This window comes from Ammodytes marinus (assembly GCF_949987685.1).
Source record: "Ammodytes marinus genome assembly, chromosome: 24".
NCBI classification, from domain to species: Eukaryota; Metazoa; Chordata; class Actinopteri; order Uranoscopiformes; family Ammodytidae; genus Ammodytes; species Ammodytes marinus.
The window spans coordinates 4,455,545-4,474,358 of record NC_137228.1 but is presented as its reverse complement, the minus strand read 5'-3'; the positions used below and the strand labels follow the sequence as shown (position 1 = coordinate 4,474,358).

The following is an 18,814-nucleotide window of genomic DNA, read 5'->3' as shown; positions in this document are numbered from 1 at the left end:
CTGTTATCTGTGATGAATTCTAATAAGCTATACAAAAGAGGTGAATGTTATCAGCAGGCTTAGCAGGCTTTTAAGTCTCACGAGGCAAATCACTGCTTTTAGCTGCAGACACTCCCAACGTGACGCTTGGCTTCTTAATCCCTCCTCAGCTCTGTCTTACTTAACATGTAAAATATCATCCCATCCGTCTAATAGTGTAACCGAATGCTTGACTTTTTTTAATGAGCTTACGGCAACAACTCACTGGTTTCCAAGGTGACATAGCATAAACAAATAGTTCCCGGAGCTGGATACATTTGAACTGGTTAAGGAGTTTGCTGGAGGAGCTGGCTAAATATGATATTGCAGAAGATCAACGCAACATTGGTGAAGGATAATATAATTAGCCGCTGAACTAAAAATAGGCCTGTACTTTTTGCTTATAACATTTTCTAAAAACATACATGCATTGCAGAGACAATACCAGTATTATTCCCCCAGTTCACGTTCTGTTTACAAGCTGGGGAACTTTTCTAGATAAAAACAACATCAACATTATGAATATGTGGAGACAGCTAATGGCAGCGCACAATTGTAGGAAGGTGGAAAGTTGATATATTTTTAGCACATTATTTTACCATATATTATTTAACCATTAGGCAAATGTCATATATTAACTACAGACCCATCTTTATAACTGCAATGTCAATTTAGGAACCAAGATTACCACTAATCATTAAATGAAAACTTAATTCATGCTTAAGGATTACACTATCACAAATTCTATAAGAATGTGCATCACTATTAAAGCAGTTTACCTCCATCTAATAGTACTCACATATTCAGGAAACATTGTCCAAAGAGATGTGGAAAAAGCTGGACGGGAATCTGTCTACTGTCTGCGCTACTCGTCTGTGTGTGTACTGTATATGTGCGTGCGGCCCCTATCTCTGCAGCTTGAGTCACAGACTAAGATGCACAGCAGAGCCCCTGGTGCCCTCAAAGGTAAAATGGCAGTCGGGTAAGCAGGCACACGAGGGGAGGGAGAGGGCGGGTTGAGAGAGGAGAAGACAGGGAATGGGGTGGGGAGGAGGGCTAAGGATAGAACCAAAAGCCTGCTTAAGAACCTGTGTATCTGTGTGCGCGTGTGTGTGTGTGTGTGTGTTGAGGAAGGAGGGGGTTGCTATGGTGAGCCAGGTGATGTTCTTATGCGTGCCACACTTGACCTGCAGTAGAACTAAGAACACGCTAATTTGCAATTTTGATGCCTTCTTTTGATCTAACTTACCACCGGCTGAAAGGGAGAGCAGGAAATGGTGTTATCGGACAATATAGAAGACTCCTACATTTTGGGTTATCGTAGTGAGTAAAGGGAGAAAAAAAAGTTGATGATTATCGAAATCACTTCAATTTTGATGATGATCTAGTTGTCTGTACTTGCGTGTGTTTGTGTGTCAAGGTGAGGTAAGATCCACCTCAAATGTAAGACAACAAAAGGTTTTACTACATACATTTTACTATCACACACACACACACACACACACACACACACACACACACACACACACACACACACACACACACACACACACACAGTAGTCAGTCGAAGAGGATTGGAGTCACTGACAATCTGTGTGGCAGCAGGGTGCCTCACAGACCATCTGTATGGCAGCAGGGTGCCTTTTCTTAAGAAATCCTTAAAAAATCCAACTGCTCCTATTACAGGCGGAGTGGTGGGAAATCTATGATGAGCAAAGCATGGTCCTCACAACACTATTGTTATGAGCAAAGGCACTACTGTTTTTGGTGGTTCAGGGATGGAACCATCCAGCCATCCAAAGATGCTAAAACTCTGCGTGAAACTGAGTGCGGAGGTGGGTGATTATTCTCTGTAAGTTCATTAACAAGTGGCCCCATTTCACATACAAGTAGCCATGTGATCCACTGTTCATATCGCATTATTCACAAGCTTTAAGTTGAGTAGCTAAACTTTAACCCTTCAATAATAAACACATGTATTAAATAAACCTACAAAATAGGACCCAGTTTGGATAAAACTTTTTTTATTTCAAGCAAAAATGTAAGTACTATTATTCTGATAGTGAATTGAAATGCAATGTTTCCTGCTGCTCTTCACACTCAATTGTGCCACACCAAGGGCAGTTTACACGACTAAACATTCTTCCCCTTTACCAGGATTTAAACGTCCTCGACTTAAGTCTTGTTTTTACTGAGCAAATTATTGCTCAATTCAGACTACGTAACCTAACTGAGCTGTCAGTCTCATCAATCTGTATCTGCTTCACGGCTATAAGGAGTGACCATAGGGAGTGACAGGAGAAAGAGTAGGAGTACGCCTCAGAGAATTCTGGGGAGACAGGAAGTCAGGGATGAGTAGTTCCTGTGCATGACAGGAGCGAGGCATCAGGCAAACTGCTGGTGCTAATGGGGACTCCTTGTGGATAAATCATGGAAATTGTCACTTGTGCATTGTACTGTTGCTGATTTGTCACACAACAACATTCAGGCAGACACTATATTCACCCTGAAGTAAATATAAGAAAATCTGATGGTTTGGACTAAAGATATTCAACGATGTATCTCACTTTACTCTCCTTTAAAAGAAAACAGAACCAACTTGAGTAGTGTCAGTGATGATGAAGCTATTCGGTTCAGTCAGTATGGCATAGGAAGAATACAGCAAAGGAGAGATTATATGATGTCATCATGCTCAATCCCTCTCATCCCATAACCAGGTATGTGAACCAGTTGTGAGCTCAGACAGAATAAACAAAATGTATGCATATGTGTGCTATAGCCTATGTAGGCCTAATTAAGTTGTGTAGCTTACACAATAGATGACACCATACATAAACAAAGTGCATAGAAAAACATTGAACGCCACTACACAGGCCTCTGGGAGTTTAAAGGGAGTTATTTAAACAACAGGAGTTAGAAGGGGAAAGAAACAAGGTCAGTCTTACCGATGTGGACATATATAGCAAAGATGGAAGATCAATTGACGATTATAATTCCAGAGGAAAAACAATAAAAAAAGACTTTCAGATGCGAAGATATTAGGGTCAACTTCAAGCTACTACCAGCAGGGAGCAGGTGTGGTGAACCGCTCCGTCAGACACATCGGCATGAGCAGCACTGCGCCGCGTTCAGTGTCCCACTGCCTTGGTATGAGGCGCATGTTCGGACTTCAAATATGTCAAAGCAGCCGCGTAAACACCGGAAGTACACTAAAGTAGACCTTCAAAGTAATGCGTGGCGCTGGTTACAGATTTAGAAGCATAGTTATAATAATAACAACAATAGGCTATTTAGAACCTGCGAACATTTCAGATCTTAGCACCTCTATTAGCTCATATAGAGCTGCTTTCATTAAAAAATTAATTATCTAAATACTTTGATATTAACATAGGCCTAGTCCCAATACCTTTGAAACTTTAGTTTAATCTCATTTACCAAACATTTAGGGATTTTAAATACAGATTATATAGATTATTAAATAAAGTGTTTGAGTTGTTTTGCCACCATTCATTTATGAAAAGGTAGGCTATCTGTGCATAATTAGAATCAGGCCAACTAATCAAATAGCCTACATAACCTACTTACTTCTATGAAAGATTGTCTAAAAAATATCAAATGTGGAATAGCCATCAATAGCCTAATGAAATAAATTTGCCATAGGCCTACGTTAAAGTTAACAAGCCGTGGAAAAGTTCCCAATGTCAAAACAGCACATCAATTGTTCTAGGGTTTCTGTCTCCAAGGTGCAGGGAGAGCACTAATATCTGGATCTATTCTGTAACATGAGTTTTGGAATGTCTCACAAGGAATCGATCTTAGAAAAAGTAATGAAAATTCTTGGCCCATAGGCTACTCTCTAAAAATGTAATCTAAACTTTTATTTTTAAATGCACAACCGGAAACAGTGTACTGCTGATATGGACAGCTTGACACAATCTCGTTATATTTAAACTAAAAATCACGCTTTCTCCTCTGATGTAACCTTCATTGAAAATAAAAAAACACAATCGGAGGACAAGAGAGGCAGAAAAGGGGAGAACAAGGGAATATAATGTGGGGGTGAGACGGAGAAGAGCAGGAGGAGGAATGGCATTCATGTTAAAGAGGATTAGACCTGCTTGAGCCATCTGTAGCCCCGGGTTGATAAAGCCAGTTAAATGGCAGATAAAGTAACCAGCATCTGTGTTCTCTAACTAGGGCCCAATTATCTATCAACATACTAGATTAAATAGTATACCCGTCTGACCATACCATTGAATAGCCTACCACATTTTAATATAGGCCTAGGTTAAAATGTATTAGCCTACCAAACAGACAACAGGTGTCAGCTATTTCATAACAGCCTATTTCGTGTATTGTGAGTTAATTAAATGACACCATACGTTTAATTTCTGTTTTTACAATCAGTAGAATGGCATAAACCAAAAGAGAAGGTTTTCGGCTACAAAGAATATAAAAATCTGTGCGCAGATATCACATCAGCTTTCTGCACGTCGTAGATGGCCTATTACATGATGCGACGTCATTCCACGTTAACAGGGCCGCATGCGCCGCACGCATCCACCTACGCACCCCGCGTCCGTCTCCTATGGCAACCAAGTACACTTGTGTAGTTTCCTCAAGAATGGCTTCCCTTACAAATAGTGAGATAGCACAGATAGCGAAAGAGCAGGTAGGCGGGCATTCAGTTATCACCCGGATACTTGTATTTAATCAATAGAGAAAGAGAGAAAGAAAGGCGTGTTATTTTGGTGCCTTCAAATGCTGCCAGGGATTTTACAACACCGAGCGAGCCACCTATATTTTACCCTAGCTGAGTCTTTTCTTCTTAAAAGGAATACCAGGCTACCTTATGTTTAACAGTAGCCAACACTTAGGATTATACTGGGCATAAGGGCAATTATTTTGTAGGCTAGAGTTTTCACATGTTATGCTACTATAGCCCTCTCCTAAACTTTAGAATAAAATATTGTTGGCCTACTTGCACAACACTATAGTGTACTAAACAACTAGGCCTATGTATAATTTAGGTCTCATGTAATTTGATGCAATGTTACAAACAACACAAATTTAAGATAGGCCTAATTTATTGAGCCCATATGTAAAGAAACTTCAATGATGCAACCGACCAGCAACACACCATGTGAGCAGCTGCAGCTTTAAACCTGCAGTGTGTAGAATTTTGGGTTTTATTTCCTAGCAGATTTTGTAGAAAATAATTATAATATCCACAAGTACGTTTACTTTAGTGCATAATAGCTGAATTTCTTTTTTAGAATTATTATTTTTTCCCTTAGAAAGGGTCTCATATATGTCAATATTTCTCCATACTTTGGACCAAGGCCTTGTCACCGCCATTTTGGAAGTGTCATAGTTGGAATGTCATCAGGTGCGCATTGTTTAAAATTTAGAATTGTTCTCGTCCTTGAAGGCCACTGTAGCTTCTGTTTTTATTCGAAAGGGGTGGGGTTACCCAGGGAGCGATGCATTCTAGAACTTTCTAGAACTTACTTGATGATGTCATATTACACACTGCACCTTTAACATGCTGATAAATACAGTTAGCCTGCATTGGGGCCACACACTACATTATGATTAAATTGTGTCTTTTGTTGATAATACTTCTGTACTAACAGTATACTTAAATTAAATCTTGATGGAATTTTTGTACTTCAACATCTGCTTGTGGGACAAATCATGTGTGTGTGTGTGTGTGTGTGTGTGACAGAGGGAGCCTGGCGTGCAGAGGCTCAGCAGTCACTTCTCGTGGCTGGAGTTCTTCGATGAGCGGCGGCGCTTCCATCAGGAGTTTGTCTACGACGTGGCCATGTTCGCCGCGGCCCGGGGCTTCCCTTGGCCAGAGGTGATCCGGGCAGCTGTGATCGCCAAAGGCATCTTCCCACAACTGCATGGTCAGAGCAAACAGTAGTGTGTTCCTGTGTTTTTCTTAAGAGCACAGAATGCAGCAAATGGCTTCATTCAGGCCTTTGATGTTTAAAACAGTCTGTTCCCCACACTTTAAAAGGTGGAGTCAGAGATTCTGGAGAACACTTGTTAAAATCACTTTGTGTCAAAAATAGTGAACATCTCCTCACGATCCGCTACCTGCCTTTACTGTGTGTGCACAAAAGAATCCAGCGTTGCACAGCCTAGGCTCTGTAAACTGGTAGGTAAACAAAGAGTATCACAAAGTGGGCCCACTGTAGCTAGCAATGTACCTGTTTACAGAGTGCACACACTGTACGGACATGGACTCATGGATACGTGAGGAGATAATCTCTGATTTTGATAACAAGCGTTCTCCAGAATCGCCATTTTTTTTTTTTTTTTTTTTTTTTTTTTTTTGAGAATCGCCATTTTTAAGTGAGTCCTTCCCAGTGATTAATTCCTTGTGTCTTTTTCAAACTTTATTCATGCAATATCATTACCGCAGGTCCACTACACTGTAAGGCTGGAAGTGATTCTGAGCTAAGCTTCTTTTCAAAGCCAGGGTTGGATGAATTAAACCTTCTCAAAAGGCTTTTGAACTTATAATATCTTCTACCCATCAGGTCTCGACGAACCCAAACTGCTGTCCTTGCTGGGCGATGCCCTGTGTGATTGTTTGCCAAACCTCACCACTGTCCACCAGCACGAGCTCACCCAGTTCCTCACAGACACCTGTGTCACCCGGAGGAGGCTGCTCCATGCGGTTGTGGGTGGAGCTGCTAACATGTCCATCACTCGACTACACATAGAGTTGCAGCTACCCCCCACACCCTGTTCTCTAGCACAGGTAACAAAGGCCTTGTGATGGCTGACGAGCAACCAGACAGCCACAATTAAAGGTGCAATATGCAGTTTCAGAGGAGCCCGATTTGTTTTTTCAGAGACTGCAGTTAGTTTACAAACCACATTTTCTCTACATGTCACAGTATTGAATAATTCCATCATCATAAATCAAAACTATTGAGGAACCTGGAACCAAACGTAAGAGTAGAATATGTTTGTAAACCAAACTGTGGGCCATGCTGCTGTAAACAACTACAGTCAAACAGCAAGTTTTCAGGAAGCTTTTTAACTTCGAACAGTGTTCCGGGATCACATTTTTCTGGGAGGAAAGTTTGTTTATTCAGTTATGAGAATATATCATAGAAAATGGTCACTTCCCTGACACACCCAAAGTTACACATTGCACCTTTAAAGAAAAATGTAATATTACATTTATTGCAATCTCCTGAATTGTTATAACTTTACAAAGTGCCCCACGCTGACCAACACACTATACTTGTGCTGCAGGGCACGGATCTGGATGAATGGGAGCGTCGGGTCTGTCAACTGGAGCTCACCGCCATGCTACAACAGAAAGAGGAGCAGCTGGAGGTGCTCCGAGACCGCTCAAGGTTCACTGTGGGGGACGTCACTGTTTCAGAGGAAGAGCAACTAGATGAGGAGGTAAAAACTCTCAATCAGAGAAACCAGTGAATTTGGGAGAAAAAAATTGTACTCGTTGTGCTACAATTTCTTTGTTACTAACATTTAATAAAAAAACCTTTGAAAGAGAAACCAGTGAAAGCATCTAGGAATGTCCTTTTATGACCTGACCAGCTTTGTGTCTGGTATTCTCTCTAGGTTGTTTTGTCGTCGATTCGTGCTGCATTGAGGGTCACAGAGAACCAGATGCTGGAGAGTCTGACCAAAGAGGCTTCCCTGCTGGCTGACATCATGCAGCTCAAACAGCAACTATCACAACTGACCACTGGGAGGCTTCAAAACCCAGCTACTTCACATCCAGAGCGACCAGTGATGCAAAGCCGCACGCAGCAAAAACTTTAACAGGACTGAAGGAGTCTGGGAAATGTAGTGTCAAAAAAGCTAAGTGGAAGAAAACACTTCACATCTGTCAAGTTTCTGACTATTTTGAACTCTTGTCTTGTTAGTGCTTGAGTCTGATCTATTTCATTGTCAGATGTGGAATAACATCCAATTATCCACGAGTGGACTACTGTCTTAAAACCAACACAATACCATGAGAACACACCATGTTTGTTAGTGTTCCAGAAAGACAAGTCATTAGAAACTGAGTTCATTCATTTATTTAAAAATAATCCATTTGATTGAACAGAAAAACCTGGGATGCATAATAAATAATATCAAATTGAATGCATTCTTTCACAGAGCTAAGTCAATAAAGCACAGCTCCAAAACCGAAGAGCTTTGTTTTCCTGATTTAACATTCATAAATATTTAGCACCAAGACAGCAGCTTCCGAATAGGAAGCAACCATTAAAATCATTCAAATATATATAAATAACACATATTAAAAACATCTAGTGCAAATCTGAAGCAGTTTGAAGAAGCTATTCTTCTTAAACTCAGAGATCCTACTTTAAGGCCCACAGCCCCTCTAGGCTTTTCACTTACTGAAAACAAAACTAGCACATGATAAAACTGAAGCAGGCAATTACGGTTCTATTCAAGTAAAACTAGCCCTACAGTTCTTAATATTAGCTTGGGTCCAGTAACAGAACCCGAGGTAAAGCCTTTCAGCATTTGTGGCTACAGTTCATATAGGAGACCAGTTGAAGTGCAGCTCTTAGTAGTCAAAGCCAACTGTTTTGAGGATGGCACAAATGCCCCTTAAGGCGAGCGTTTAGCTGCTACCGATGACAGACGAACAGACTGGAAAAGTCATCTGCGTCCAAATACAACATGACATAAATACATACAGTACATTCAGAGAGAGACCTATTTAAAAGGTTAAGTGGCTCTTCCACACCATGGGCAAAATACTGGATAGTGATAGAACAACAATAGTGAGCAAAACAGGACGGGTCAGGAGCGGGAGTAGCGCGTAGAGAAAATGTGGAATGTTTTATGCCTACAATATTGAGTTTTCTCTAAATTTCATTGTCAGATTATTTTGTTAATATGTTAATTGTGTCAATCCTGACCCCCCGTCTGAATTTTTTTTTTATTATTCCTGATCTTAAGATTTAAGGCCATATTTCAAGGTGATATGGCTGTCTAAAGTGTAATACTATCAAAGGATAAATAAATGCTCTTCCATCCACAGTGTTGCGTTCTTTCAAGTACAGCTTTTAAATGGCGTTGCTGCTAGAGGAGTTCAGGAGGATTGTGCCACTTTGTTGCTCGTAGTGATGTGACTCAGCATTGTCTGCACCAACTCCGGGAGGTCGTAATCGTGCTTCCAGCCCCAGTCCTGCCTCGCCCAGCTGTCCTCGAATGCCTTTGGCCAGCCGTCCGCTGAAAAGACACAGACATGCATTAATGCGGTAATTGTATCCAGGCACAACTCGGGAGAGAATATTTTTTGACCACTCATCATTATCACTCCTTGCATCTCACCGATAGCCTGCCGAACAGGATCCACATTATAGGTGACCTTGAGTTCGGGCAGCACTTTCTGGATCTCCTTGGTGAGGTCATGTGGTGTGAAGCTCATAGCGTTTATATTGTACGTGCGTCTGACCAGTGCGTCTGCCGGAGCCTCCAGCACCTCTAGTGTAGCTCTGAGACAGTCGTCTAGACAGGAGGAGAAGGAGGAGGAAGAGGGGATGAGGAGAGGGACAAGAACGACATGAGAAGAGAAAGATGGAGAACAAAGAGTTGCAATACAGTACAAGAATCACTCGGTGTTGACATGGAGAAAAACCCAACGCCTGGCATTACCGATGTACATCATGGGAAGCCGCGTGTCACTAGCAAGGTTGCACTCGAAGCGACCGGTCTTCACAGCTGCATGGAATATCTGGACGGCATAGTCTAGGAAATGGAAACACAAACTAAGATTTAAACCACACAGGAAAATATTTCCCCCGTTTCCAGCCTTTGTGATAAGATAATAGATCTGGCTGCTGTTTCAGAAAGCGACGACATTTAAAAACGAATATAGCTTCGTATTAGGTTCCGCATTCCTTGGATACGCTTACCAGTGGTTCCTCCTCCGGGCTGGGAGTGTGCAGAGATGATGCCTGGATACCGGAGACAGCGGAAATCCAGCCCATACCTTTGGTGGTAGTACTGACAAAGACAAAGAAAGAATGGGCTTGGTGGCAAAACACTGCAGAATGTATTTTGGAACTCGTGTCGTCTTTTTGCAACTCACCTCCCCCATCAGCTCTGCGTGGACCTTGGAGACGCCGTAGATGGTGCGCGGTCTCTGCACACACAGCTCCGGGGTGGGGTCCCTGGGCGAGGACGGACCGAAGGCACCGATCGTGCTGGGGACAAACACACGCAGACCATGTTCGGTTGCTATGTCTAATATGTTATGGAAACCTACAAAGAGAGAGAGGCTGAGCATAAGTATCACTCTTTACTAGCTTCAACGTATTACATGAGTGTCTGTGCATGTATCTACCCGTGATGTTGACCTCTTTGGCCAGCGCGACGTTGCGCTCTCCCACAGCGGACAGCACAGCGGAGTAGTGGACCAGCCAGTCGATGTTGTTGTTGACCACTATCTCCCTGAGGTTCTTATAGTCCAGGATGTCTGAGTAGATGTATGGACCTGTGGAACACACGTACAATAAAATATACCGTGTTTGAACAGCGTCTTCCCACTCATCTGTGGACAGTTTTACCCCAGGAGCCTAGTTTTAGGCACATACTGTTTTGTACCTGCTTGGTCCAAATATGGATGAAAGATGTATCCATACATTGACAAATTCACTTGTATTTATATTGTAAAGTCAAATGAAAAGTAAATGCCACTGCAGCGAGATAAACTGTACCTTCTGGCTGCATCAACTGAGACTACTTTTGTAAAAGAAATATATTTTTGATGCATCCCTTTCTGAGTGAAGTCTACACCCGGGTCTTCTAAGCAGGGATTCATACTAAAAAAGACATACAAGATACAATTTACATTCATTCCAGAGTTTGTTTTAGAAACATACACACCTTTTTGGTAAACATGGCTTGGCGGTTTCCTGATGTCGGATAGGATCACGTTGTTTCTCCCAAATTGTCTCCTGAGTGCGAGACATCAATAAGGTCAGTTCTATGCTACCTTTTAAAAAAATACACAAACAATAGAATCCGGGGGTTATGTAAACTCCTTACCTCAGCAACCTGGCAAGCCCCACCCCTAGTTGTCCAAGTCCTCCTGTGACGATGAAAAGAGCAGGGCAAATGAGTTACCAAATAGACAGATCAAGTGTCACTGCGTGTTCCAGTGTGTCTTGGTATTAAAAGAAAATCTGCTGTATAAAGAGTACAAAGTACAGACAAGCTATCTGTACTTTTAGAGTCAATAACACCAGAATTGCTAAGGTCATTGGAAGATATAAAGGGCTGGATAGAAATCAGAATTTGTAACCCTTGTGAGGACAATAGTTTTGGCGATGAGTATCATGTCCTGTTTGAGTGTTAGAATATAAATGTGATGTATTTTAGGAAAAAGTACTTGCTGAAACATGTCAACTTTCCTATCTATGTTCAAATTAATTTTGCTTTTGAAGTCGGAAAGGCCAAATGTTATCGGTAAAATAGGCGCATTTTCGAAAAGAAAGGTCCTTCCATTGTTTAAGTAGTGTTTTTTGTTTTGTCCATGGCCTACACTATTGTTTTGTTCTGTTATAATTTGAATGTTTTGTGCTCCATACCATCGTACTATGGTCAAGGGCCACAAATAAATGAAAAAACATCAGAGAATCAGGAGGGAGAATAGCATAAGAATGACTTGCAAAAGACCAACCGGTGATGAGGACTTTGGGATGGTCGGTCTCGGTGGATGCTGGAGGATGAGTTCTCCCAGGAGCAGATGAGCGTTGCGAGGACGAGGTGACACCGCGTACTGCTGAGATGAGGTGTTCAGTGCTGCATGGGGGCCTGCTCCATGTACGCGTCACTGCCCCCCTCAGCAGCTGCATCACCTGCATTATACACACCTCCTATAAACAACAAACGCATGCAGCGTCAGCAACAGTGACAGTGCCTCTTCTACCATGGCACACATGAAAATCAACACAAGAGGGCATCATTCTAGCCACTCCCCTGATGTAGAGTATTGTGTGTTATTTTCTAATTTGTGTACTACATGTATTTGTTATGATATTTACTAAGACAGTACTGTATCATTTAAATCTGAACATGTGTGTGTACATATAACATTTAGTCAAGAGGCAAACATGCTTCGTATTTGTAAAGGTGGAACAGTCAAAAGAGACAAATAGACTGAGAGAAAATTCTCCACTCAACCACACACCCATCCATGTCAGATTAGCTTCTTACAGTTTGCTCCAGACTTGGGTCTAAATATAGCCTACTTTGTCTTTACTCCAGTCCAGACCACCCTTTAATCTTACAGGGGCCCGTCAGATTAATGTGGCCAAATCCGACTAAACACATAAACTTCAAAAAGACTAGGATGGAAATTATTCCAGGGCCACACTGCAATATATTGACAAGTATCTTTCCATACCTGAAAACATTCCAGACCTTTACTTGAATGTCGTTCTTAATTATCTTACAACTATTTATTTTCATGCATTATATATAGGCCTAATAGTCCATTCATTATGATAGGTGTACAGTGTGGAATGCAAATTCAAAGCATCACCCAGACAGATGATTATTTAAAATGAGTTGTCTTGTTTAACGAGCAGCACACGTTTGCAACTGTGTTAAACCAAGAGCAACATGGCTAGCTAGCCCAGCGTTATAAGGGGCTAAGCTAACGTAAACGGCTATTCATCAGTAGTTGATGAAAGAAGGGACTGAGCGCATACCAGCGCTACAGCTTCATATCTCCTCCAACGTTAGATAACGGTAACGCTACCCTTGCTATTATTCAACCGTCTAACATTGACATTGGGTAGAAGCTTTTTGGTTTTAACTGCGGTAGCTAAAACGTAGCCACGTCGGGTACAAACCAAACGCCTGCAGAAGTGGACACATGAAACGTTCAGTAAATAAATTGAATGTATTCCTTACTTTGACCTGCGCCGAAGAAGTGAAGACGATTTGAAACTCCTCCGTCCAGCCACTGTTTGTGATGGATGGAACGTGAAAGACGTCATGTGGCTCTGGGAAAGGTTCGACGCACTGTGATTGGCTCACAGCTCGAGAGGCTTGGCGACAAACTTCCTGTTATAACCTACATATAACATTACCTTTTAACTGCAAACTTACTTCCCGTGTTACGGTTGCTATTATTGCTGCCACAAAATAGAGGATGTATGCTATATGGAACAATGCAATGTAGGCAACTGTAAAAAATAAAATAGAAAAATAAAATAAAATAGAAAAATGAATAAATAAATAAAATAAATACATCGACCTGCGTAAGCCTATACTTATCGGTGCATGTTACAGACCGCCTGATCAAACCCATTTTTATGAATTTTTAGAAGAGCTTTGCTCAAAGAGTATTGATTTTGTTAAATCTGAAAATATCATAATGGGAGATTTTAACACTGATATTCAGAAACGGGATGTTCCCGGGTACAAAGCACTGATGAACTTTTGTCGTTCTTTTTGTTTACATCAGCTGATTAATGAACCAACACGTGTGTGTTCCACTACCCAAACCACGATTGATCTCGTTCTAGTTTCAGATAAATCTAGGATAGCAGAGAGTGGGGTTATAAATTATGGGCTGAGCGACCATTCAATTATTTTCTGTAGCCTACTAGAAAGATCAAGAAAGCAGTTTTTAACGTGCATTCTTCTATTAAAACCCGGTCACTAAAAAGGTATACCAAAGAAGCACTAAATGACTGTTTAAAGCAAATGGACTGGTCTAATGTACTGCAATGCATGGATGTGGATAGAGCATGGTGCTCATTTAAAGGTAGGCTATGTTTTTAGAAGCTGTTGATAAAAATGTAAAGAAATTAGAATAAAACAGAGGACAGAACCCTGGGTAAATGATGACACCCTTGAGGCAATTAGAGCAAGAAATAGCAAGTATGGTCAATTCAGGTTAAACAAGGATGAGCAGAGTTGGACTGATAATAAAAAGGCGAGAAATTAAGTTAACAGATTAGTGGTTCATACTAAAAAGCAATTTTTTTAATGAGAAAATAGCTGAATATAGAAAACTATTTTATTGACTTAATTTACAGAAGCAAAACACTATGATGCCAGTAATTAAATCCAGTACCACGACCAACTACAGTTTATTTTTCTGCATAATGCTGAATCACTAACTCTTTTCAAATGTGCAAACATATTTGTATTTGTATTTCATTACATTTTTTTCCATTAAGTATTTTTTTAAAGCAAGGGAGCCAAGACAAGCCAGGCCATATTCAGTTTCAGTCAATTATTCTATCAATCTATCTATCTATCTATCTATCTATCTATCTATCTATCTATCTATCTATCTATCTATCTATCTATCTATCTATCTATCTATCTATCTATCTATCTATCTATCTATCTATCTATCTATCTATCTATCTATCTATCTATCTATCTATCTATCTATCTATCTATCTATCTATCTATCTATCTATCTATCTATCTATCTATCTATAACAGTTGTTTTACCAAAACTATGGAAACAGCGCCCCCCTGATTTTAACTGGCTGTTAAAGCACATTGCACCCTAAGGGAAGACAGGTGTTTCTCTTCTAGATATATCAAAGGCTGTGTTCATTTTATTTGCTTCTTTTATTATGTTTTTAAATCGAGTTTTAATTTTTTTTTTTTTTTTTTTTTTGCTTCTTTTATTCGCTTTTAAATGTTTTATAATGTGTTTTATGTATTCTAATCTTGCCCCTGTAAAGCACTTTGAGTGGCCTTGTGTCTGAATTGTGCTATATAAATAAACTTGCCTTGCCTTGCCTTACAGTATAATAAGTGTTGAAAATAAAATCTCTCATTGGAGACTTTAGCAAGCATCCCAGGGTCTCAGACTTTCCTCTTTTGTCTATTCCTTTTCACCTCTGGTTGCCATCAGTCAAAGGAGCCCTTATCAAATCAACTGACCCATTTCCTACCATAGGGTAACACAACCTGTTGGTAAGTGAACTCAAAGTCAAAGTCTGCTTTGTGGTCAATTGTTCATATGTACAGGACATACAAGGAATTTAAATTGCGTTTCTCGCTATCCCATGCATAGACTAGACAAGACCAACACAACACACAATTATTAAAGTACTGGTAAGACACAACATTAAAGATCTAACTACCATTAGTGACAACAAAACAATACAATAGCAACATATAATAATAAAATTGCAAATGGTGGCATAATACTCAGGTCTTGAAAGAATAATATAATGTAAACAATTGATGTTTCAACGAAAAAGTAGTGTCTGTGAAAGCAGCCAAGGATGTATGAATATAATACGGTTTTTAGTGCAAAATGATTGATAGCCGCTCAACTCTTGACTAAACTGTACATACAGGTGAAACTCGAAAAATTAGAATATTGTGCAAAAGTTAATTTATTTCAGTAATTCAACCTAAATGGTGAAACTAATATATTATATAGACTCATTACATTCAAAGTGAGATATTTCAAGCCTTTATTTGTTATGATTGTGATTATTATGGCTTACAGCTTATGAAAAACCCAAATTCTAAATTTCAGAAAATTTTAATATTACATAAAATCAATAAAAAAAAGATTTTAAATACAGAAATGTCGGCCCTCTAGAAAGTATAGTCATGCATATGTACTAAGTACTTGGTTTGGGCCCCTTTTGCACAAATGTTTGCCTAAATGCGGCGTGGCATGGATGTTATCAGTCTGTGGCACTGCTGAGGGGCGGCCGTGGCTCAGTTGGTAGAGCGGGTCGGCTGATGATCAAAGGGTTGGAGGTTTGATCCCCGCCCTGCCACCTGTGTCATGGTTGTTGTGTCCTTGGGCAAGACACTTCACCCACCTTGCCTCGTGTGAATGTCGATAGTTAGCCTGCTATCGGTGTATGAATGTGTGTGTGAATGGTAACGTGGGAAAGGAACACAGGTCTCCCTTGTAAAAGAGTCTTCGGTCTCAATGAGATTTACCTGTAGAAATAAAGGTTAAAAAAGAAAAAAAATAGGTGTTATGGAAGCCCAGGTTGCTTTGATAGAGGCCTTCAGCTCGTCTGTATTGTTGGGTCTGGTGTGTCTCATCTGCCTCTTGACAATAGTCCATAGTTTCTCTATTGGGTTCAGGTCAGGAGAGTTGGCTGGCCAATCAACACAGTAATACCATGGTCAGTCAACCAGTTACTTGTGGTTTTGGCACTATGGACAGGTGTCAAGTCTTGCTGGAAAAAGTAATTCAGCATCTCCATAAAGCTTGTCAACAGACGGAAGCATGAAGTGCACTAAAATCTTCTGGTAGATGGCTGTGGTGACTTTGGACTTGATAAAACAGTGGTCCAACACCATCCGATGACATGGTGCCTCAAATCATCACTGACTGTTGAAACTTGACAGTTGTCTTCAAGCAACTTGGATTTTGTGCCTCTCCACTCTTCCTCTAGACTGTGGGACCTTGATTTCCAAATGAAACGCAACATTTCATTAGGATCAGTGATGATTTGGGGTGCCATGTCATCTGCTGCTGTTAGTCCACTGTGTTATCAAGTCCAAAGTCACCACAGCCATCTACCAGAAGATTTTAGAGCACTTCATGCTTCTGTATGTTGACAAGCTTTATGGTGATGACAATTTCCATTTCCAGCTAGACTTGGCACCTGCCCACAGTATCATAAACCACTGGTAACTGGTTGACTGACCATGGTATTAGTGTGCATGAATGGCCAGACAACTCTCCTGACCTGAACTCCATAGAGAAACTATGTACTATTGTCAAGAGGAAGATGATACACACCAGACCCAACAATACAGATGAGCTGAAGGCCACTATCAAAGGAACCTGGTCTTCCATAACAATTCAGCAGTGCCACAGACTGATAGCATCCATGCCACGCCGCATTGAGGCAAGAATTCATGTAAAAGGGGCCCAAACCAAGTACTTAGTAAATATGCATGATTATACTTTCTAGAGGGCCGACATTTCTGTATTTAAAAACCTTTTTTTTATTGATTTTATGTAATATTCTAATTTTCTGAGATTTTGAATTTGGGTTTTTTATAAACTGTAAGCCATAATAATCACAATTATAACAAATAAAGGCTTCACATATCTCACTTTGCATGTAATGAGTCTGTATAAGATATTATTTTCACCTTTAAAGTTGAATTACTGAAATAAATGAACTTTTGCACGATATTCTAATTTTTCGAGTTTCACCTGTAGATACATGATAAAATTGGTTTGGTTAATAAACTAGTGAGATGTTGGATGCTGGGTCTGGGGTGAGGGCGTTTCGCCAAATTGTGTGACGTTTCGCCAAAATGTGTCCCCACCAATATGAACATCAAAGTTACGCCCTTGAACACACGTTTATTCAAAACAAACAAACCTTCTGCGCCTATATTATCCTCCGCAATGTTTGTCAAGTAGACTGCATATCCATCTTTGCTGTTGGGAGTAACACGCTTTAGCCCAATTACTAACTGGAAAACTGTGGTTTTTGGACAAGCATATAGATAGGACTGTGTAAGTCATGTTTTATACATGCAATGGTAGATTTACACGTGAACACAAACTTTCAGTCTGTGAATAATTTTGGTTGAAAAAAAATGTATCTGTTCATGTAGCCTATCACAGTATAAACTATGTAGTCCTATACAATATATATGTAATTTATGTTAAGAAGATGCATAAAAACTCTACTGCAAAAATGAGTGTGTACAAAGAAATCATAAATGAAGTGACCTTCCTGTTTTTGTGAACATATGCTGGAACAATGACAGGTGTGATTGCCCTAAAGTGAGATGTGACTGTGCAAAACCATACAAAAACGGAACAATTTCCCTCATGTAATTAAGATGTAATATGGTGTCAGATATGTCATTGCACCTGCTAATTATGCACAAGTGATTTATTCTCTGTTGCACTGCAGGAGGATTAATCTGTGTTTTGATTTGCTATAACTGATTAGTGGACAAGTGTGTGTACACATGCACGCACCCTGACAATTACAAACTTCTATAATGCATGCTTACCCATCCATGCACTGATCAGTGATCAGACACTACAGTGGTTGACATTTGTATGTTTTGTCAACTGGAAATAAAATGGCCTTTAAGTCTTGATTCTTATGTGATAACACATAATTCATAGTAAACACTCAAATAAAAAATTAAATGCAGAGAAGCATTCATAGACAATAAAACCTTTTTTTAGTAAGCTGCAGGTGTTTTCTCTAGTGTAGATATGTGTGTGGGTGCAGTGTTTGCTGCAAGCCACCAGGTGGCACAACCTACCAAGAATTACAATCAATCACTAGGCTTGCTTGACATCTCTGCTATCCAGGACTTATGGCACAGCAAACGCAAAACATTATTTATCAGTTTAGCCCTTTCATTCCTTAGTCGCTGTACACTACTTTCATATACTTAAATGTTCTATAATTTCGAACAGCTGTTATGTTAACCACAAAACCCTTATTATCAAGTTTGCAGCAAATTAAGTTATTTGCATGTTTGCATTGAAAAACAAACATTAAAATTATTGTTTTGAGTTGCTAGATCTTTGTTCCAAAAGGGACTGCTGGGGTGATAATTTATTTAGGAATAAACTGGACAGGATTTATCCATCGTGTCTACCCCCACATTGAGGTGCTGGACATGAATCAAGTTTTCTTGTGGTTACAGTTCCAACCATGCAGAATGGGCCACAATAGATGATGCATGTCTTATTGTTCGTGTGTTCAAATAGCCTCCGGTGTTGTTGCCATTTTGGTCGTCTGCCAAATATCTGAATATGTTATGTAGTGAA

General features: G+C 40.1%; 2 protein-coding genes across 2 annotated transcripts in view; one reads left to right on the top strand and one right to left on the bottom strand.

Annotated features, from left to right (window-relative positions):
- Positions 1-4,642: 4,642 nt before the first annotated feature.
- Positions 4,643-7,833, top strand: cUnh8orf74 (chromosome Un C8orf74 homolog; the record flags this gene model as incomplete). The annotated part of the gene is made up of 5 exons (XM_080052642.1): positions 4,643-4,690; positions 5,747-5,930; positions 6,570-6,793; positions 7,297-7,452; positions 7,630-7,833. The coding sequence occupies 5 exons, from the start codon at positions 4,643-4,645 to the stop codon at positions 7,831-7,833; spliced, it is 816 nt and encodes a 271-aa protein (XP_079908768.1).
- Positions 7,834-8,340: 507 nt separating this feature from the next.
- The window catches only part of LOC307269643 (L-threonine 3-dehydrogenase, mitochondrial-like), a gene marked incomplete at its 5' end in the record, with an annotated part of 98,355 nt that continues 87,881 nt past the window's right edge, over positions 8,341-18,814 (bottom strand). The window contains 9 exons of the mRNA XM_080052640.1: positions 8,341-9,264; positions 9,367-9,543; positions 9,691-9,783; positions 9,951-10,041; positions 10,127-10,299; positions 10,382-10,531; positions 10,924-10,994; positions 11,086-11,128; positions 11,720-11,915. Of these exons, the coding sequence (XP_079908766.1) occupies positions 9,125-9,264; positions 9,367-9,543; positions 9,691-9,783; positions 9,951-10,041; positions 10,127-10,299; positions 10,382-10,531; positions 10,924-10,994; positions 11,086-11,128; positions 11,720-11,915 (1,134 nt within the window). The 3' untranslated portion in view covers positions 8,341-9,124. The remainder of the gene's footprint in view (positions 9,265-9,366; positions 9,544-9,690; positions 9,784-9,950; positions 10,042-10,126; positions 10,300-10,381; positions 10,532-10,923; positions 10,995-11,085; positions 11,129-11,719; positions 11,916-18,814) is intronic.